At 37.8% G+C, this 22,889-nt stretch overlaps 1 protein-coding gene across 1 annotated transcript in view; it reads left to right on the forward strand.

The window, feature by feature from the left end:
• Nucleotides 1–22,889, forward strand: part of shc3 (SHC (Src homology 2 domain containing) transforming protein 3) — a 25,882-nt gene continuing 2,993 nt past the window's right edge. The window contains exons 1-14 of the mRNA XM_051072928.1: nt 1–96; nt 421–475; nt 3,612–3,692; nt 5,512–8,235; nt 12,483–12,553; nt 15,290–15,353; nt 16,724–16,843; nt 17,913–17,966; nt 18,972–19,023; nt 19,118–19,247; nt 19,339–19,492; nt 19,757–19,850; nt 19,952–20,143; nt 22,515–22,840. Of these exons, the coding sequence (XP_050928885.1) occupies nt 7,585–8,235; nt 12,483–12,553; nt 15,290–15,353; nt 16,724–16,843; nt 17,913–17,966; nt 18,972–19,023; nt 19,118–19,247; nt 19,339–19,492; nt 19,757–19,850; nt 19,952–20,143; nt 22,515–22,840 (1,908 nt within the window). The 5' untranslated portion in view covers nt 1–96; nt 421–475; nt 3,612–3,692; nt 5,512–7,584. The remainder of the gene's footprint in view (nt 97–420; nt 476–3,611; nt 3,693–5,511; nt 8,236–12,482; nt 12,554–15,289; nt 15,354–16,723; nt 16,844–17,912; nt 17,967–18,971; nt 19,024–19,117; nt 19,248–19,338; nt 19,493–19,756; nt 19,851–19,951; nt 20,144–22,514; nt 22,841–22,889) is intronic.

Genomic DNA, 22,889 nt, shown 5'->3' on the forward strand with positions numbered 1-22,889 from the left:
GTACTGCAGTTAGGTTTGTTTTCCCTTCCAAAGGCCAAAAGGGACAACAACCAACCCTTTTCACACTTGAAACAAACTTCAACAAACGACACAAAGGTGAGATTTATTGCTTAATAGGTGGGACTTCAAATATAGCGTTTTATATTTTTCGTTTTTACAAAAAACGTTTTGAAGCATTAGACTAACTGGCTGTTAAATGTTCAATTTAATACTCAGAGGTTAAATAAGCTGACTGTTGGCTAGCTTGCAGGTTCGCAGTAAGTCAACGATATTACTATTGTATCTCTCCGAATAATATATTTGCTTGGGAGACATTTTCACATGAAGCCAAATTATTTAGAAAAAAATTACAGCAAGCTAGTGTAAACAAAATGGCGGCACAACTCACGTTCAGCTTTTTTCTTGTAAATTGTACAAAAGCTTCGATTGGATGGTCTAGGTCATGTGACGAAGCTCCATTGCCATCAGAGCACAGGTGAGTAACATTAGTAAAGTTTCACGTTAAATAGCTTGCTATGTTGCTCTTATTTGTATTGTTTAGCTGAATGTCTCTTATATCATTTTTAGGATATACCTTTGAATAGTTTGCCGCAGGTCTGTAGATCTATTGATGTATTTGTCTTACGTTTAGAGACTTTGGTTTTTGTTTTTGTTTTTTTGTAGCCTTTTCATTACCTTTAACCTTATGCCATGGTGCAAGTCGTTACAGTTTAAACAATTGTAATGTTTCCCACTGAACCTCAAAGTTCAATTATGTTTTATTTTGTGATTTGGATTTACGGATACGGATATCTATAACATTTATTACTAAAATCACGTAATGTATTGTAATGGCGAGAAATATGCCATGATTCATGGAGTGAATGTATTATTAATAGTCTACTTTGGAACATATTTTAATTAACACTGAATAGTTTTGTTCTAAATGAGGCATTTCATTTAACTGTCAAAACCTTAGTCACAGACAGTTTTTAATGGTAAGTATTAAATGTTTATTATGTGCATTATTTGCCTAGAATGTGATTGAACATATAATGGATCCTTTTTTTTTTTAACATTTGTAGGCCTATGTCCTATTGACAATTGTATCCCTACTCAAAATAAAACACCACATATAGGATTTTAGTAACTGTATGAATAATACAGTGGTACATTATGTAATACTCTTAATAACTATAATTAGTAATTCTATATACTAAAGATATTAAATTAGCAACTACAATTACTACTTTGTTCAGTAAATCCTCTTCACCTTCTTCAGCGTTAGGTGATTTTCAGAGGTGGCTTTGATAGCTTAGTACAATGAAAGGTTAGTGGGTCCATGTGTCTACAGACACATACACATACACACAAACACACTCATGCATATGTGATCCTCTTGCGCTTCCGATGCTTCTGCCACGTTTTTAATGAACCATTCACAGAAAGCTGAAATGATGCCCTAGACATGATTATGAAAATGGGCTTTCAAGGTTATAGATGTTATTGTGCACACAGGAAATTCTTACATCACTTGGCTCTATCCAAGTAGGATATCAGTATAGTTTCCCTTTGCTATTCATTTTTTTTGTGCTTCCGTGAGTGTTAAGGAACAAGATACATAATTGAGTAACCACAGGCAATATTGTTGTTGGAATAACAGCTGCTCATTAGGTCATGGATGTAGGGCAAGAAAATGACACTCCAGGAATTCCATTCAGTGTGAAGATAATGCGAACCAAATGTTATGTAACTTTTATTTACATGAAACGAAGAGGTGTCCTTGTCCTATATAACATACATATGCTGAACATAGCAGCAGTAGCAGTGCGTGGGCCAAATGTGAAAGCTGAAGTTTTCACTTTCATAATTTGCATCAAAACTTTGGCATAACTCTTTATAAATCCTCTGTAGGTAACATTGTAAGTAAGAGACTTGTGTAACTCCTAATAAAGATGACTTTGTAACAAGAAATATAACCAGTGATGCAAATAAACTGCAAATAAAGCAAATGTATGGCAGCAAACAGGACCAGTGAACAATTAAATGTGGAAGCTACGTATGTTTGTATTCCCAGTAGGATTTAATTAAAATTGTGCTTTTGTTAGTTTGTTTTTAGATGTGACTGCTGATTACAACCAGATTATTTTAAATGTCTTAACCTTATCTCAGTATTACTCCAGCTAGTTGTCCCCATCAGAATGTACAAGTTCTATAGATAAGTTATATTTTGGTTTAGTGAGTTCAAATCAAAGAGGAAGATTTCAGATTTCATCACTGGCTCTGCATATGGATTTTAAGCATTTCAGTATCCGTATATACTGGCACCTACCTTTTAAATTTTTCCATCACATAATTCCTCTCAGACTGTTTTTCACCAACAGATTCATCGTCATACTTAATCAAAAACCAACTTAATTGAAGAGTTGGGTAGAATGGTATTAGCTGTTAGGGAGCAACATTATCATTCATTTGGAGTTGCATTTCTGTCCACTTGGCTAATGTAATTCCCATATTCTTTCTCTTTTAGCTGCTACATACTTCAGTGTGTTCACCAGCTTGTCACTAACTGGATCTGTCTGTTGTTTAGTGGTGAGCAGGCAGCATACAGTGAGTTTTAAGCACTGCTGCAGCTGCACCTGACAATATGAAAGCAGTGAGAGTGGACCAGAACAGTGAAGTTGCAGGTCGGACAGCTAAAGAAGGAGCTGAAACTTGCTGTAAAGCTCTGTAAAATTTAGGTGATAATTCTGTGGGTATATCACTACCAGTGACTGTCACATTGTTTCCACATTGCTATGTCAGCTCACGGCATCAGATGGCCTGGTAGCAGGATCTGTTTGAAAATAATTTAAACTTTGTGCACATGGAATTTTAAATAATGTATTTATGTGCTTTGTGGAACTAGTTTTTGTAAAACAATAATGAGAAGAAATCTTGAGTATAGCAAATAATTTGCCATTTATTTTATATTTTGAATGTTGAAAGTATCCTCAAATATTACAAACTTTGCAAAGTCTTGAGCCAAATCTCTGGAGCGTTTCTTTGCTGTTGGTGTATAATACATAAAAAAAAACAACCAAAAAAACATAATAACAAAAAATTGTCACATTTTACCAGTTGCCTGTGTCTACCCTTTCTGTAACATTGGTTATTTTGCTTCTAGCTAGTCTTAAAATAACTCTTGCTTTTTTGAATGTTTTTGGTAACCTGGCAACAGTAGTCAAGTGGAGAAGTGTCTGCTGCTTTCCTTGCCAATGGATGCTCTTTTCCTGTGTCTCCTTTCTCATTTGCGCTTAATGTATGTCTAAAAATGAGAAAGAACACTGATATTATGATATTAAATGCTCTGAACTTTGGGTAATTATCTGAATTAATTACTTGTATATTTTGTGTATTTTTACTTAATTCACGTGATTTATGAATTCAGGGTATGTCATTTTGAAAGCATTACCTGTCACTCACCTACTATATGTGGGTTGTTACGATGTGTCCAGTAACTCATTCCTCAGTTTGAAAAAGAGGATAGTTTAGGATAGTTTTCCAATCTTACCTGTCATCATCATCATCCTCCATTCCAGGTATTCCCACCCTTTTGTCTCTTCTCAGCCCCCATGTGTTTCTCTCCACAGTGGCAGGGAAATGGTGGGTGGGCCTTCAGTGCCTCTGGATCTCTGCCTTACTGGACACCTGCTAACAGAGCACTACAATGTGTGAGTAGAGCTTTTTGCGTCCCTGTCCCCATGGCTACACAGTACTCTGAAGGAAGGCTACGAAGCCCAATTCATCTGTCTGTCTGGGGTATTCTGCAGACTTTTCTCACTTCCACATTTAGATTACAGAGTGACAGCAAAGGGAAATGACTAAGTGGGGGAAATTTACGGAACAGCTGCGGTGAGAACTTGAAGACACGGAGGACACAGTACAGTAGTTTAAAAAGATGTTGAAAATGATTATTACAAATACAAGGATTTATTACCAGGAAGCCACATTGCACAGTTCATAAGTATAACAGGATAGAGTATATTGTAAGGTTTTTGCTTGATGTTAACTCTTAATGCAAAATAGGATGCATATTGTAAATGCATCCATCCTGGCAGAATAAGCTTCAGCCTACATCTTTTGCAGAAATTAAAAGCTACAGAAATCTTACAATTTATTATTTTGTTGTACTGCTTTCCACTATGGTATTAATATTTGTGATTAGCTAGAGGAGTTAGAGGAAACAAACACACAGTATAATACACTCCTTGTATTTATGCTTTTGTGTGGTAAAGGCAGTACTAAAGTTGGCCACTGGGACAAATTACCAGCTAGGCTGAGTGACAGCCCCGTCTACCTGCCCAGTCATAGTTGCTAATCTATGATTGGACAATCACTGATTGAGTACGGGGTTCAAGAGACTACACACAATAAGCTGTTCTTAAAATAAAACCACTAAACTGCATTTCCAGTAATTATTTTTTATTATTAGCAAAAATAATGATGTCAAATTCAAAATGAAAAAGCTCAGTTTGCATTTTTGTCAGTTGCATTTTGAAGTTTATGATATTGTTTGCCAGTTTGAAAATATAAAAACATATATACAGTAGTGTTAAATTTTTATAATTCTTAATTATTATGATTATTATTATACATTTTATAGGGTTTTACAGTGTATGGTAAGTGCAATAGTGATGGATTTGTAAATTAATTGGAATAAATTATTTGATTTTAATATTGGCAGCTCAGTGCTTCCATATAGTACTGACTCAGCTTGCACTGTCGCTACAGCTAGTCATACGGTCACACATAGTGTTTAGAATGCTGAAAGCCAGTTTGTGCAGCAGATACACATTGTACAAAGTGTAGTCTTTCCTTGTTGAAGATTTTTTTATTTGGTCTAATAGTGAGATAATATAAAGTAGATGAAGATGACCGATACTAGTGCTTGCCCGGTAGTGTCTGCTGATAAATTAACCAGTATATTAGCTGATAAATGTCTAGTGGCAAGAAAGATGTGCTTTAATGATCACTGTCTCTCAGATGTGTGTCTTGGAGGGTTATAAATTTGCTAAAGGGAATAATAACAAATTTTATATGATTTAAGCTTATAAGAAAAATCATGAAATATTGCAATACTTGTGGTAAAATCAAAATCAGGATGTTAGTTTTGTGATCATATACAATGAAATAGCTAACTTTATCTGTCACAGTAAAATACATTTGTTGTTCTTGTGCATTCGTACTATCTACCCTCATACACATAAACAGTAAATTACTAATTAAATGTGTAGGTGGTAACTGTTCACATGAATGTAGGGGGAAAAAAGCTGATAATGGTGACAATCAAAATCACGGGGGTGGCATTTTTACCTCTATTTTCTATCCTGGATATGTTTTCTTGTTTTGGGTCCTGTTAATTGAACATGACCTTCTTAAATTATGCAAACATCTCGTATCTAATAATGTACGTAGCATTTTTAAAGGAAAATTAAGAGAAAACAAAATGTACACCTGCATTTGAAATGGTCTCTTCCACTATTCTGCAAGCCTCCCCTGAATGAGTCATCCAGCTGGCTCCTCATTGGATAAGACCATGCCATCCCTAGGGATTGCCTTGCAGAGGCAGAAAGGCCTTCCTTCCATTCACAGAAACATTGGTATGCCAGCCTGCTATTTCATTCACATAAAAGACTAAATATTGCATGCATTTTTGTCGTCTGCTCTTTTCCTCCTTTGTCTTTTTGCCTCCTCCTCTGATTTGCGAGGGCCTGCCTTTTCTTCCTTGCTTTTGTGTTTGCCTTTGTTTCTGAGGAGAGAAGGCAGACGTGCTGTCTTTTTTTTTTTTTTCCTATATTTGCCAGGCAGGAAAGAGAGATGTTGGGAGGGACTGCAGTGCGAAATCTGCAGCAGAGTGAGAGCGGAAGCTGCTTATGAATGAGTGTCAGTCTTTCAGCTTTGCTAGATGCTCCTGAGGACATTTTACATGAATGGTGTCTGGCTGTGTGCTTTCCGCTACTGGGGAGACAAAGATGCTTCATTGCTGCTGCTGGGCTTTTTCTGTTATCCTTTCCGATGTTTCATTGACTCATCTGCCTGAGAAACATGTCGTTCATACTGTGTCTTCTTCAGTTGTGCCATTCATGTAGTTCAACCAGGACCGATTACTGGGTATTTTAGACAAGCTGTGAATCTGTACCTGTTTCCTAGTTGTGGAACTGAATTTTTTGTTCCTTTGTTGCAGAATGCTGATAGAGATTAGCGCTACACATTAGACAAATGGTGTCAAAACAGTTTTATGTGAAAAAATTGAAAAAAAGGCTCTTTTTTTTTTTTTGCATTAATGGCTGATTATAGATATTATAAGTGTATTGTTTAGTCATAGGTTTTACGAACCTGAGAACCAAGAGTGATGTCTACCTATACTCTGCAGCTATTATAAATTAACAGGGACAGTATATTAATGATGTTACACATTTTCAGTCATGCTAAAATTTTACTGTATTGTTTCTTTCAATGATTTATAGAGGTTTGTTTTACATCCTCTAAGGAAAATTAAGTCTTTATGATACATTTAAATAGAGATTTTACTCTTGGATCAAAGAAGACTGCCTTTTTTTGTTAAGAGAATACTTTGGCTGACACTGTGATTGTAGCTGTCAGTTAAATAGATGCTGGTTTTCATTAGTTATTTCACTTAATTTATTAATCCTGTGATTAGTTCATTGTGTTTGTCGTTCTATCACAACTTTCATCTGTCCATCCATTTTTAGAAAACATTAATTGTTTAAAACATGAATTCATGCAAATTATTCAGAATAATTATTTTTCTATGTTAAATAATCAAGCTACCTCTCATTCCTCATTTCCGTTTCCCAGAAAAACAAATAAGAGGGGAAAGAATTACAGCGTATAAATATCATACTGGGGAATTTAAAAATTGATTGGTTCTAGTGTGCTGTAAGTGGGAGGTTTTTTTTTTCTCCCTCCAACAGGAAGTGATTTGCAGTGTTCAGCAAGCCTTTTGTTGAGAAGGTTTTCTCAGATCAGTGAGTCATGCTTTAGCTCTGAGCCGGCAGGCAGGCAGGCAGGCAGCAGTCAGTAGAGAGTATTTGCTCTTCCCTCGCAGTATCCGTGATCATCGACAACATAGACCTTTCTCTGTTCTTTTACTTTTTGGATTTTTGAGGCTAGAAATCAGCAGCAGTAGCAGCATCACCACTGGAAACCAAACAAGCTGTACCACAACACTGGCAGCCTTTTAGAGACCTTTTTCTCTCCATCCTTCTCTTCCTCTGCTTCAGTGTTGTGTTTTCATGGATTGTGTCTGTATGTTTCTCTCTCACGGATTGGATTGCAGCTCTGGATTTTACTGAGAGCAGATTGGACTTGGGCGACAACAACAGCAGCAGCCCAACACAACCACCACTGTAACCTCAGTAGAGAAAATTACAGTCAGGTGGCCTGTGATTGCTAAAAGGCGTTTGCTGGCCATACTGCTGCTGCTATGTTAAAGGAGAGGGTAATCAGCACGGCTCAGCCACGTCTGCCAGCACACTTGTGAAAGAGGCAGGCTGTGCGTGTCGGTTGGTGGAGAGGGGAGAGAGCAAGAGAGAGAAGGGTATGCTTCACCGTACCAAATACAACCGCTTCAGGAATGAGTCAGTAACATCCGTCGATGAGCTTCTGCACGGCCTGTCCATGAACCCCAAGGTCTCGGCCACCCCCCAGTCTGCAGCCGAGACATCTTACACACCTCCGACTGAGGTCCAGCCCTCCTCCACCACCACTGCTTCCAGCACCCCCACCAGCCACAGCTCTGACCACCTGGAAGATGGAGGCACCACCCTCTGTACCCTCATCAACAAGGTGTCCAGCCTGAAATTCAGCAACTCAGGCAGCTTGCTGGGCATCAAGGGTCTGCCCTCGGCTGTCAAGGACCTGGCTGTGTCTAAGCTGCAGGGGGGTGGGGGATCGGGCTCAGGCAGCTCCAGTGGCCCGAGCCCCAGCGCGGCGACAGCAGCAGCAGCGACGGCAGCAGCAGCAGCCTCTGGTGTGGGCGGCTCTCTGTGCAGCTCGGCCTCCCATTCAACCCCCTGCTCGCAGCTGGAGCCAGCTGTCAGCATGAGCAAGAAGAGCAGGCTGGACGAGCTCCAGCCCGGTGGAGAGGACTGGAATCCAGGTGGAGGTGGTGGACTGGTGAGCAAACCCTCAAGAGGATGGCTACATTCAAGCGAGAAGATCTCTGGTCCAGGAGTGACATACATTGTTAAGGTTTGTGGTCTCTGATCCTCTCCCTGTCTCATGTTGTTTTTGTCCTCTCCCTCTTTGTATGTTCTTTACCAATTCTCTCTTTTGTTTCAAGCTTAGCCACCTGCAAGTGGGGTATAAAGAAGAAATAATGTAGTTTTACTTCCACATCACAACATGCCCTTGAGTGGGTGTATGTAGGTTGGCTACAGCAGAAGGCTGAGTGAAGGAGGAGCGAAGCAGAAAACAGATATTGAATAATTCAGAAAATAGAGAAGGTCAACGCTGGGGGAAAAGTAAAGGAAAAACGTGACGGCAAAATAAATACAGCAATTATCAGTGTCATTTTGAGCATGCTGTAAACATTTCAATTCATACGGTATTTCTGTCTGCCTTGTATATGTAGAGCCACAGCGTTATGCTTTTGTAACCATGGTGATGTGTTATTTCTGTACATTGTGCATCTGTATGAGCTCTATGGCTGTTTTAGCCCAGCGATAGTGAAATGATGGAAGAGGAAAAGAAGACGTGCAGCGAGCGCACGTTTGTCTCATCACATCCGTATCTCATGTTAATGCCGTTCAGCCATCATACATCATTTAAGGTAGCTCAAGTAGGCGCACAACTACGAGAGCTGTGAATGTCATCATGAAGGCAATGAGTCACTACCATGAGGAGTGATGATGCCGAGCCCTGGCTCTTCAAGGTGTGAAGTGAATGAAGAAAACGGAGCAAACCATTTTCACCGAAACCACAAACTAGCAGTAAATGAACAATTGCCTGAACGTATAATCTTTTCGTCTTTATGCAGCACGTTAACCGAAAAGCAAAATGTAGTTTTGTGGGCTGAGTGAGATCACCAAACAGTGATGCCAGGTGGAATGTGTTATATTCCAAAATCAAGTTACACAGTATGATTGCCATCATATGACACCTACTACGACTTGCCCGAACAAAGCCTACAGTATCTGTGACCAGTGTGACATTCCATTAACTGCATTAAGGCCGAGGGCGCTTATTTGTCCAGTCAATGCTGTTGAAAGCATCCACATTGTTAGAGGGGAAATGGGTCCAGTCTGTGCTCACCCACCCCCCTGCTTTCCCTGTGGTTTGAGTCCTGTGTGTATTGAGTTCATGGTGGTGTTCTGCTCACAGCACTTTTAATTAGCGTCATGCGGTCACTCCTCGCACATCATGCGCCATTACTCTAACGGGACATTGATTGACAGTGACACTGTTTACATTCACATTTTTAGCCAAAGGCAGCTATGTGTTTATGCCAAAGATTGCTTATTCACACAAGATTTTGAAGTACCTTTGTGGTAACAATCCTCTTAATGAAATTTTGTAAAGTTGATGACTTTGTTTTACTTTTTTACTTTTTTTTAACTTATTACTTCGGTCCCAGCATATTTGATGGGAGGACTTGTTAGCAAACAGATGCCTGTTATTTACATCCAGCAGATACAGAGCAACATTATCATTGATTTAGAGTTGTGTTTCTAGACACCTAATGAATGTATGTGCATTGCTCACTCTTATTTTAGCTCTGGTTTGGTCTCCACCATCTCCTGATGGAAATATCTCTTCAACTTCTAAATGCTCCATTATGTTCACCAGCTAGTTGCTAACTTTGCCATTTGATGTTGGGCAGGTAGTGTGCAATGGATTTTTAGAACTTTTTTAGTCAAAAACAATTGAACAGCTGAAAACTTCACTATGAGAGCAGTGAGAGTGAACCTGAACTGCTAGAAAAACAAGGCAGTTAGCTGAAAGATGCTATAAATAAATCCTTGGAAGCTGCATATTTGGGTGATAATTCTCTGTAGGTTCATCACTAGTCCAGCCCTCACACACAAGTGGTGTTTTGATCCATTGATATTATAAAAAATATTGATTGCAGTTACTGTATAGTAATAACCTTGCATTTTGCACTGGTTAGTATATTTTGATTATTTACAGCATGTTATCTGTTACTGTTTATCCTCTGTATTTGTGCAGATTTTCCATATGATCTAACATTTATTAATATTTGTTTCATCAACCTAATTCATTAAGCATGTTTATCAATAAAGTGTCTCATAATTCAACATATCCTATCTGGACTGTGCAGAACCAGTCTGTATATAATGAATGTTGTCTAAAGTAAGCGCTGTACACGTCATTGAATGGCAGCAAGTTTTGTTTTATGTTTGACTGGAGTGCAACTGAATGATATGAATTTTTTTATATTTGGCAATAAAGTAGATGTTTAAATTCATGGGCAAAAGGTTCAAAAAGTAGAGCCAGTATGATAGATGATTTCACGTTTTAGATGGTGTTAGCCTGTTATTAAGACAGTACTGTGTATTTATGTCTGTATATGTGCAGTTATCGACCTCAGATGTACTGTAGCTATAAATATGATCACTTAGAAGTTGTGTTGTTTACTGGGATCATGTAGAGGCTCTTCAGAGCTGGCCTCCCATTGATTTTCATAATTAATCTGAAGTTCAGTTATACTGTGTGAATCATCTACTTGTTTGTTGTACAACATGAGAGAAGAAAAGTCTCCATGTTGTGCTCAGAATAGGTCTCTACCAATTTTAGAACCGTTTGATTTATTTTTGGCTGGGGCTGAATTGTGCACTTCAAATTCAATGTTCTTAAAATAGAGAACATTTCAAATTTGCAAACGTCATGTTGACAAAACGTTATTTGTTTCCTGGTACTTGCGAAACGGTCACTGGAGGGAAGGGGCCTCATAACACCAAAGTTATGATCTTAATAACTTAATTCTTTTCGGCAAAGGAGGAAATAGAAATGTTAGTGTGTCTGGATGTCTGTTTTGTTTACAATGAGATTATGAATGTGATTCCGATAATGATAGGAACTCGTCAGCACAAAATGTTCCCAGTCTGTGCAATATTAATTAGAAGAGGTGTTGTAATGTGAGTAGGAGGCTGGTGCTGAAGATGGTTTTATGGGATATTATGACTACAGTCACCTCATGTGGCATAGTAACACACTGATGCAGTTTGCAAATAATTTTATGGTGAACAAGCATCGATTTGATTTTTTTTCCTTTCAACTTTGCATCAACTGTGTGTCAGACTTTGGCTCTGTGAACTCCTGCTGGATGTTTCTATTTTTAACTAGAAACTAGAAAAAGATGATGATACAAGCAAGTTCATGAAAACACATTTGCTGATGTAATACAGGTTTAAGTCCGCTTGCAACTCGTACTTACACATGCGTGAGCAGATGAAGGTGAGGGTGAAAGGATAATAAGCTGTAATTACCAATTTAACATTCAGTAACAATCCTTTAAAAGAATTTCCTCTCGATGTGTTTTGTGCAGACTCTATATTAAACTAAGTGACTCTCTGAGGCATACTACACGTGTGCCTTACTGTTTGGCCCGGTCAGTGCTTTCCCACTCAGCCCCTAGACTTTACATTGAGATGACGTTGTGCACACATAACATTCACTTTTCCGGGCTCTAAGTATTACAAACCTCCATGGATTAAAATTTCATGAGCATTCACAGAAAGTAATAACGGACCTTGTTTGCAGTTGGAGGTGTCCTGTAAAACAGTTTCACAGAATTCGCTCCTGTAACAAAGGTCTATGGGGTAAATGCTTTTTGGGCCACAGGGGATTTTTCGTTACAATACCACAGGAGGCCACTGGGACAAATTGACAGTGAGGCTTAGTGGCACTGCATCCAGCTCTTTGAATATATCTGTGATATAAGTTCATAAATTTCAAGTTGCTGGTTGTTGTCCAAAACTGCTGCAGTGTTCAAATTCATTGATCCATGAAGTGACATTTTCACTATTAAAAGTCATTTAATGATAATGACAGAAACAAAATACATCACTACAATTAAAATTCTATTGAGATTATAATTCAAAAGTGACAATATATCTGAACACGAAAAGAAAATAAAAACGAGAAATTAAAAGCTACTTTTCCTGACACATTCAGCAGCTATTCTGATAAACACAAACAGTGTTTGTAAAATGATGAGTCTAACATGTTAACAGACTGAGCTGACAACATAAACTTGACATAATGTCTCCATGTCATGTCAGTTGTTAACCAATGAGTCCAGTGTAAAATTGTAAAATTGTATTGATTTACATATTGAAGAAATGCAGTTATTTTGATTTAGTGAGTTTTAGTTAGAAACCCAAACAAATCAGGTGTGTTTTTCTGTAGATTGCGATTTTACTTTTGGTATTCTTTAAATATTTGTTTCACACAAGCTTTTCATTCTTGCTTTCCAGTACCTTGGCTGTATAGAAGTCCTTCGGTCAATGAGATCCTTGGATTTCACCACAAGGTCACAAATAACAAGGTATGTTCACACTTGTTGTTTTCTAACTTCTCAGAGTTTACAAGATTTCCTTTAGGAAAAGCCCACAAACAGTACACACCTAAGACTAATACTAAGTGTTTTATTCATAATTAAGACTGAACCTCATGATTATATGTTTCCTTACTGTGCAGTTTCTAAATCCTTTACTGAAAACCCAGGAACGTTTTGCATTAAAAACCTTAAAAACTAATGCATTTTCTTGTGCTAATTTTAAAGTCATGTGATGCTTTTGTATATAAATATAGGAAAACAAACCTGTAAAAGTCTCTCGTGGATAAATGAGCTCTTTGCTATTTAAGGAATAAGGCACCTTAAATTAAATTCTGCCACTCTCTACTGATATAAACTCTTGTATGTGTACAGGATCACATAGATTTAGCAAATACACACAAAAACACATATATCATTCAAAATTATACTGAAATTGATTGTATCTTATTTAAAAGCTTAATATTCCTCCCATTACAATATCAACATTTAGAAAAAGGATTGTGGAAACTATTTACCTAAATGCTCTTTTAATAGACAACTCAGTGGTGAGTGGCTGTCATCCATCACGCAGCACCATGATGAATTAAATTGTTGTTGTCTTACTCGATCTTTCACAGATACTTCATGTCAGTTAAATCCATTTTACAACACCTCCAATTACCCCAAATAGAACCATACAGTAGCTGCATTTAAAATTGTATTAATTCAAGCTGAATCCAATATCATCGTAAATGATTTTAGATCCTGCAGACCAATTCCACACTCACATTACACGATTAAGAATGTAATTCCACAGTTTGTCAATGGTGAATAGCTGATTTATACTGTGAGCTACTATGTCAGTCTTTACACAGCTCATGCTAATTTTTTTTAGCAAGAATGTCATTATTATTATTCATACTGTAATATACTGTACCTATTCATAGACATGACAGCAGTCAAATCCAAGCTTGTAATAAAATAATCTCCAATTGGCTAGTTGTTGAAAATTTTTTTCGATTAATAACTTGTATCTTGCAATAGACATGCAATGATAGCACCTCAGAGACTGAGAATCACTTAATAGCTTGTATTGAGAGTAAAAGTAGAGAGAAACTGTAGAAAAGAAAAGCAATGAGAAGAGCACTGAAGAACTGCAGACCGCAGACAGGAGTGCAGCAAACAGAGGAACAATATAGGAGAAAGAGAAAAGTTTTTGCATTGCTATGAATTACACTTATTAAAACTTTATATATTGTATTTTCAGCTCATATCTGTCTGTGAGAATCTTTAATGTGACCAAAATCTAGTGTCTAAATTTAATGAAAAATGCTGTTGAATTGTTAACTGTGCCCAAATGCAATATATCGTAACTATAGTAATGAATAGTTGTGTATTTAATACTTGCTTTCTGCTATGCTTAAGCAGCAAATGAATTCTCAGTATTAATAAGGTTCTATCTGCAATCTAACTCTTAGTTAACCCCATTTAAATTAGGACAAGATTTTGGTATTTTATGTACTGTATTAGAGTATATTTAGGCTGCCTGTTACCACAATTTGTTTGAATGGAATTTTCTGTGGGTCCATGTGTATCTTTAAAATCACTGACCAGTGAGGCAGAGGCCAATAGTGAATCGGTTTGTGTCATGTCTACTTTTCTGCTTGACTTCCTGAAATCAGTCCAGTGTTAACGTTAGCTAGCAAGGCCACACAGTAGTAAGCCTTTCTCTCTCTCTCTCTATAAAGAGAGAGATAGTGAAAGAGAGAGACAAACAGAGAGAGAAATCTATGTCTCTTGCCGTTGCTATTATTAGATTTCGCTTTTTCTAAAAGAACCTACTTCTGATTTATCCACCAAGAAAGTATACAGAAATCTCTGTTTCTGTCATGAAACCAATAATTACTTAGTCTTGGAGGGGAATTTGACTTTTTGCATCAAATCAAGTCTATCTATAGCCACTGTTTGATCTATATCTTGTTGTCTCTTATATAAAAGTGATAGCACAGTGATGGGTGCTGCAGATAAAATGGATCACTTATCTGAACGACAGTTTTAGATTTTATCTTTGATGTGTACCCCTGTATACCAGACATGGTTACATGGTTTCACATGATGCACTGTTTTTGTTATATTCCTACTGGCACCATATAAAACACTCAGCACTACAAATTCACCACATTGTATGTAGCAACCTGTAGAGTTGAGCAGCACTCACATTGTTCCAACTGAAAGCTCTAAAAGTGGCTGCAATGATGATATTACATTGAGGGGAAACAAATCCAAAGAAATTCTGAATTAATAATTATTAGATTATCACATTACAATAAGAAATTACTGATGGAAAAAAACATCTGCTAACTCATGTACCTTGAAATAAAACATTCCTGACTGTCTGCTATACATCATTGCCTCCACAAGTGAATAAATATAGAAAAAATCTTCAAAATATACCCACAGTTTTGCTTGCATAGAGTTCATTTCTCTCATAGTAAGAACACTAGATAATCATGATATTCATCAAGAAATAGCCTAAATGTCCTAGAAAGTTTTTAGCAAAATTAGCACATGATTATAGAAATGGTTAATGTTGATCTGTAGTTCCACCACTTTTGTCCAGGCTAAAATATCTCATGGTCATGAAATTTGGTCTGGACATTAATTCATTTTCTACTATAACTTAACATAAAATAAACCGTCTATGGTCACCATCTTCGCTTCATCATCATCTCTTCCCCCCTCTAGGGAAGCCATCAGCCTGGTGTGTGAGGCTGTTCCAGGGACCAAAGGAGCTCTGCGGAAGAGAAAGGTACATGGATGGACAGAGAGGGACGGATGAAGGGAGAGAGGCAGGGACAGAAAGATGCACGCGACTGCCACACTGAGAGAGCTGAGAAAATAAATGTTAGTGAAATATACAGTAGATGGAAAAAGAGGAAACAGCATTAGATGTTCATTTATCCTTCCATGTTCTATATATAGAATCGCCTCTGTAAGTTCTTTTTCTCCCATCCCTCCTTCATGTTAAAAGACAGGGAAAACGGAGACAGATAGAGAGAGGAAGAGATGATGAGAGAGAGATTGTACGTACAGAAGAGAGAGGCTGAGGAGAAAGGAGAGAGATGAAGAGGTATGGGACTGTATGTGCGTGGGCGTAGCTCCAGCCCACGATGCATTGCACACCGCGCACAGTGCTTAGTGACTCATGTAGTGCACAATATCTGTGATCAGGAGGCTGAGCTACTGTGTGTGTGTGTGTGTTCGTGTGCATGTTTTGTGCGAGCGCCTGTCCTCTCTGTGTGTGTGTGTGTGTGTGTGTCTGCGTGTACATGGTGTGTGTCCACAGCGTGTGAGGAAACTGTGTCTTAATGTGGGGTGTAAAATGAAGCATTACTCTGCTCTCTAGAGCTTGTTCAAATGTCAGGGAGTATATAACGCAAAATCAGTGCCGACTAGTTTCTCTCTTTGAATAGATGTAAGGTATATGATAATGTTATTTTGGCAAAAACACTCCGGTGACATCAGCTTGATTCTGAAAATTCTGAATGGGTTTGAATAATTTTGTTTGCCTTCTTCTCTTTGTTAAAATCACTATTCACAACCATAATTTACATAGCCAACACTTAACAATCCTCCCAAGGCCCAATCTGTAATCAATACAAACTCAACAATAATGTTTCCTCTGTATTCATTCATTAGTGGTGAAATGATGATTCAATGAAAAATACTTAAAGGAACACAGTTTGACATTTTGGTAAATAAGCTTATTCTCTGAAAGCCAGATGAGAGGATTGATACCAGTTTTATAAATAGGAAATTACAGCCAGTAGTTGGTTAGCTTAGCTTAGCTTAACTTAGCTTAGAATAAAGACTGGAAACAGGGGGAAACAACTAGTCTGGCTGTGTCCAAAGGTGATATAAGATTCACCTTCCAGCTCACCACAACCTAGGCTCCCCCTCTTTGCAGTCTTTATGCCAAGCTAAGCTAACTGGCTGCTGGCTGTAGCTCCCATGTTTACCGGATAAGAGTGATACTGATCTTTTCATCTAGCTCTCAGCAAGTATGCAAATAATTTCCCAAAATGTTGAATTTTTCCTTAAAGATATACTAAATCTTTGGTAAAGAGACTTTGTTTTAATTTGTTTGTGTCTGTCTGTCTCCTCCTCTGATCCTTTCAGCCACCGTCCAAAGCTCTGTCCAGTATCCTGGGCAAGAGCAACCTGCAGTTCGCTGGCATGTCTATCAACCTAAATATCTCCACCAGTAGCCTCAACCTGATGACACCTGACTGCAAACAGGTCAGTTGGCAACCTTTAATACTTAATACTACTATGAGACCATTGTATTAGAGGGTCTGTCACATACATCCTGGCAACCACATACACTGTTTATGGTAATTACTATTGTACACATGCACCTCAGGGTCAGGAAAAATTGAGAATATGGAATATGCTCAACAACTTATCATACACATGTCCGCAAGGTGGTGTATCAATAATAAACTAAAAACTTTTACTTCCACATTTAGGTTGTCACAATAAAGGAAATCGTATTTTTAGAGATAGTGATACAATTTTTCTCTAGAATTAAGGATGTCTGTTGAAGGGGCTCTGTGTAATAAAAGAGCAGCTAAAAGCACATGACTTCTCCTTATTTTACTACAATTACCAGAGGAAGTTGGTAGCCCAACTTTCTCTATGCACATTACTGTTTGTAGCTAAGTTATTTGTATGACAAAACTTTTCTTTCCATCAAGGGTGGTCAGTGTTTGTCTCATGTATTGCTCTCTATCCTAGTGTCACTCTTAATACTAACAGCAGATGGTGCCAAAGTAACAGAAGAAGAATCCAAATCCTACAAATAGTATCTCACACAAAGCAGAATAATATTTCTGGTATCCTAAGGACCAACTCCTCTGATGATAACGCAGAGAGCTAGAGCTGAACAGAAAACTAATTACTAAACTAATTTTCAAGAAAAAATGTTAAATATTTACTGTTACTAGCTTCTGAGATATGAAGATTTGATGCTTTTCTTTGTCACACACAATCGTCACCTGAATATCTTTGTAGTTCTGGACTGTTGGTCAGATAAAACTAAACATTTGAAGACACTATTTTCTGGAGAAAGAGAAGAGTCCTCAGGGTTTTCTAAAGTGTAAATTCACATCATTAAATTGTTGCAGTAGTCGAATAAAATCAGATAAAAGATATCCAAACGTAAAACAAGAAAAAGCAGGAATTTCTCCTATTTGAGAGGCTGAAACATTTAAATGTTGCAGCTCTATACACCTGTGTAAAATCTGTGTAGAATGTATTTGGAAATGTTGGTGAATTCATATGCATTGTCTGATTTAACTCCTGACAGATCATAGCCAACCATCACATGCAGTCCATCTCCTTTGCATCAGGTGGAGACCCTGTAAGTAACTCAGTGACCTGTGTCAAATTAACTGGTGTCTGTGTTTTGTGATGTTAAAAACCTAAACTACATTATAACAAAAAGATGTGGTTAATTAATGAAAATACATTTTTGCATGGTAGATACTGTTAAAATCATTTTACAAGCACAGTAAGATCCAACCCTAACCCTATATGTTGTAGATGTTTTGTTTTTTTAGTATTGATCATACATTTAGTATCTCATATTTTAATTGTGAGTATTTTATTTCTTTTAAACATAAAACAGATTTATAAAACTGGTTTTAGGGTTGCATCTGAGGGCTAAGGTCATTTTTTCCATGTCAGCTGGGATAGGCTCCAGCACCCCTGCTACCCTTAACAAATGGAATGGATGGTTTATGTTACACCACAAGACTACAATTGATAAGTCCACACTCAATAAACAGTGAGCAGTTTCATTTATGGTTCACTGAAAATACTGTTATTACTGTTGCCTTAGAAAAAAATGTAACAGCACGCTTTGTCTGTTAGATTGCTACCTATTTGCATTTGAGATGGAGATCGTTGATAGATGGATTGATTATTACAAGGTCATATTTATTAGTATTTACACAAGCCTGTTATTTATATTGTTACCCACAGCTGATTTGTGGAAAAAATATGTGAACTATGAAAGTGAAAACTTCAGCTTTAGCAAACATTCTTATAGGCCCATTGGCCTCTATTTGCCCACCCATTGTATAAATGTAATTACTCTTACTGTGACTGTAATTACTTTTATTGCTCCATTACCAAAGATCTGCTCCAAAAACTGTTTATCCCTCTTTAAACATGGCAAGAAGGACAACAACCAAATGCCCAACTGATATTATATTATTAGTTTCCATATTTGGAAAGTATAATTTTCAACCTTTGCAACACTGTTGTTAAAAGCCAGTATTTATTAACTGCAACTTATCAAGAAAAAAGGTTATGGTATTAAAGTATGATAAGTAAGACCTGTCTTTTTTCTCTTTTTTTTAAGGACACGACAGATTATGTTGCCTATGTAGCAAAGGACCCTGTTAATAGAAGAGGTAGGTGTATATTCTCTTAATAGTCTGTAGAATGTTTCATATCTCACGTGCAACATGCTCATGAATTTAAATTTGTTGCTCTGACTGTTGTCAGCATGTCACATCCTGGAGTGCTCTGATGGTCTGGCCCAAGACGTCATCAGCACCATTGGCCAGGCCTTTGACCTTCGCTTCCAGCAGTACCTGCAGTGTCCCTCAAGCAAGATGTCCTCCACACATGACAGGTGAGGTGTTCACAACACACTCATAAAACACAACCCCACCATGACACATTGACTAGTACTGACTTTCATGATCAAACCATATTTTTCCCAGGGTATTAAACATGGAGGAGTTACCATGGACAGAGGAGGAGGAGGAGTCAGCAGAGCATCCTTACTATAACAACATCCCTGGCAAGATGCCACCACCCGGAGGCTTCATCGACACCCGGCTGACCAATCAGAATGCAGCACTCGATGGATGCCAGGTACAACTGGGCAAAGTTACTGTTGCTTACATTTAGACTTGAGGTGCTTTGGCACCTGTAGTTTCATTCATTTGGTTCAGATCAAGGGAAAAAATGTATACACTGTTGTATTTTACCACTCTAAACAGACAAATGTACCAGAGTTCACTGTAGTAGAACAAAGCTGACATAACAGCAGCCATAATCTCAATTTTGGCACGTTACATTTTATATCAACAACTGAGAAATGTCTTAAATATCCACTGTGTGTCTATATGTCATCAGATGGGCCCAGGTTCAGTGGACCAGACATATTACCAAGGACGGCACTGTGGAGAAAACTGGGGAGATGAAAGAAAGCCCATATTCATACAACAGGGTAAGAAAATCCACGCTTACCCACCATTTAAATAGATAAGACATTTTGCAGAATTTCATCAAGTCATTGCTCTGACCATAATTGTTTCTTCAAATATCTAGGATCATTTGATATAAGCAGTCTGCCTGAGAGTAAAGGTCAGGCACCAAAAACAACAGAGATGCCCACATATGTGAACACCCAGCAGATTGATGCCCAGGTGCTCGCAGCGCTCCAGGCAGAGGCAGAAAATGTGACAAAGGGCATGGCAGCTGCAGCCAAAGAGAGCCCACAGAAGGACCTGTTTGACATGAGTAAGTCTTGGTTGGCTTGTATTGAAGTTTCAATTTCTGTTGGTCACGTGCTTTGAATAGTGGATGTAGAAGCGAGTTAATTTTTCTTCAATTCACCAAGTGAATCATAATGAATTTCAGGCAAATCACCTTTAAAACTCACCTGTTGAAGCGTTACAAATCATCTGAACGGTATCTGTGCCTTGCCTTCAGAGTAACACTGCAAGATGACTTTCTAATCAGTTGTTAATTATAGAGGTTTCCTAGCTCTTGTTTCCCTGTGACTTTGCTGTGGCATTATAATAACATCATGTCAGTATGAAGACAATAGGAGGACAGCGTTAATATCAGTGTACAGCAGTGTATTCTTTCCTCCTCCCAACTTCAACCTTGGCTTTGCTATTATTATACATGAAAGATCAGTTACATAAAGACATGTGTAACTACATATGGCTTTATGTAACTGCCATGACACAAATTACATTTGAGCAGCCAACTATACAATTCAAACACGAACTGTTATTATGTGAAATTTAAGTTATTTAAGGTGTTATTGTCCATCAGCTGTGGTTCTTTAAGTGTTAACAGTAACATTTAACTTTAGTCCTCTGCACTTGTACTACAGATTTCAATCAAATTTGATACAGATTCTTCCATAATGAAATTATAATAATTATATAATGCTGTAGTCAGTGATAAATGTGAGCATTTGTTCCACTAGCTCATTAGAAAAAAAGATCCTTGATCTTAAGTCCATTGTGTATTTGATGTTTAACATTTATGTATGTTTTTTTAATGTTCTAGAGTATTTAAGTAAACGTTATAACTGGATAGTGTTGTGTCATCAGCGTAAAAGAATAAAATATGTACAAAATTATAGAATTAAATGAAAAACTATGCAGACAGGTTTAGTGGTTATGTCTGCTCAAGAATATCAAAAAAGTTCTGGGCTTTACACTCTGCTCTGGTCTAAGACTGCCCATGTCCTGTGTGCACCAGTTTCCTCCAGTCAAAAGAGAAGCACAGAAGATTATTCTGTGACTCTAAACTACCTGTAGGTGTAATTTTGTGTTTGTGTGTGTGTGTGTGTGTGTGTGTGTGTGTGTGTGTGTGTGTTCATAATGGGCTGGCAACTGTCCAGCAAGTGCAACACTATGTAATCAGTTTGCAAATTATATGAAACATAATATATGTATATAGATGTATTTGCATACAGATTTACATATAAATGGAGTGTGTACATTTCACTTTGAGGTATTCAACTGATAAGGTATATGGAATTAGAGAGCTTATTTACATAAATAACATCCTCCTCAGTATGAGCAATAAATCTGGGTCTGCTTTATATATACACAACACAGATCACAGATCAGTTGTACTACAACTAATAATAACAGTCTTTGAATGCAGTAATGACCTATTTTTGTGAACTGTCAAAAGGATATCAGGCTATTTTGATGACCTCATATCAATATGTTCATCTGGATATGCTATTGTCAGATGCCCATAATCAGAGATGAAGTATAAAAAGAATATTTACATATTTAGCTCATCACCCTTTTCTACTTTTTTTTTCAGTAAATCCCTCCTTCTGGAGCTGCTAAGCTACTGGCTCCAGATACTCATGGTTTCCTTCCCTTCACTCATATATCTTATATAATCATGTGTCACTGCAGTGTTTTTGTTTGTTTTATTGTGGCTTAAACAATAGTGAGTGGTGGTTAAGAATATTATTACACAGAATCTTGACTTTATTGTGGTGTATTTCCTGATGAAACAAGATGTTTGTGGAGGACATGAACCAGCAAGGGATTGTTTTTAGCTGTAAACCAAAGTGATATCACTCCAGGACAGAGAGGCAGTTTCCTCTGATAGGAGAAGCAGAGGGGTGGAATTTTTCAAAAATTTCTAATGGATACATTGGATTTATGTTTATGCTGACCAGTGCAACATGAGGTCGCCAGATTCACCGTTTCCCCAGAAGTGATAGTTCTCTAACAAGTCATAGGTGCCCTGTGAAGTTTTCTTGAAAATAAAAAACATTTTTGTTTGTTACTCTCTCAAACACATTCTATGTATTCTTGGCACCACTGGCAGGAATGTGTATCATGTGCACACTGAAACAATGCTCCATAGCATTGACTAGTGTTCATAAAGTCCACTGGGGACCTGTACACTGATTATCTGTCTTTTTACCATTATGAAGTAATTACAGCACTGTTCTCAAGCTAAAACAGTGATGACCTTGCACCTCTAAGAAACATGTTTAGGTTTTCATACCAGCAACTATTTTATTGATTACCATATTTAACAAATGTCATGTTAAAAACTGTGCTACAGATATCCTTCCTATCTTAATTAATTATTCTGGCACTGCCCTCGTCAATACCAGAGCCCTTCGAAGACGCTATTCAGTCTCAGTCCCATCCACCATCCCAGGGGCAAGCTCAGTCCCAGATGTCTGGTCTTCATAAGGTGGCATCCGTGGACAACTCGAGCCCTCTTCTTGTGCGTTCGCTGGCCTTCCGGGCACAGGAGGAGCTGGAGGGCCAGACTTGGTACCATGGCAAAATGAGCCGCCGTGACGCTGAAAAACTTCTGAAAGAAGATGGCGACTTCCTGGTCCGCAAGAGCACTACCAACCCAGGGTCCTACGTACTGACGGGCATGCACAATGGACTTGCCAAACACCTACTGCTGGTGGACCCTGAGGGCACGGTAAGACAGGGTTAAAGGACATGTAGAGTGTGTTTCAGGGAAGCAGATT

This window comes from Lates calcarifer, linkage group LG9 (genome assembly GCF_001640805.2).
Source record: "Lates calcarifer isolate ASB-BC8 linkage group LG9, TLL_Latcal_v3, whole genome shotgun sequence".
Classification (NCBI taxonomy): Eukaryota; Metazoa; Chordata; class Actinopteri; family Centropomidae; genus Lates; species Lates calcarifer.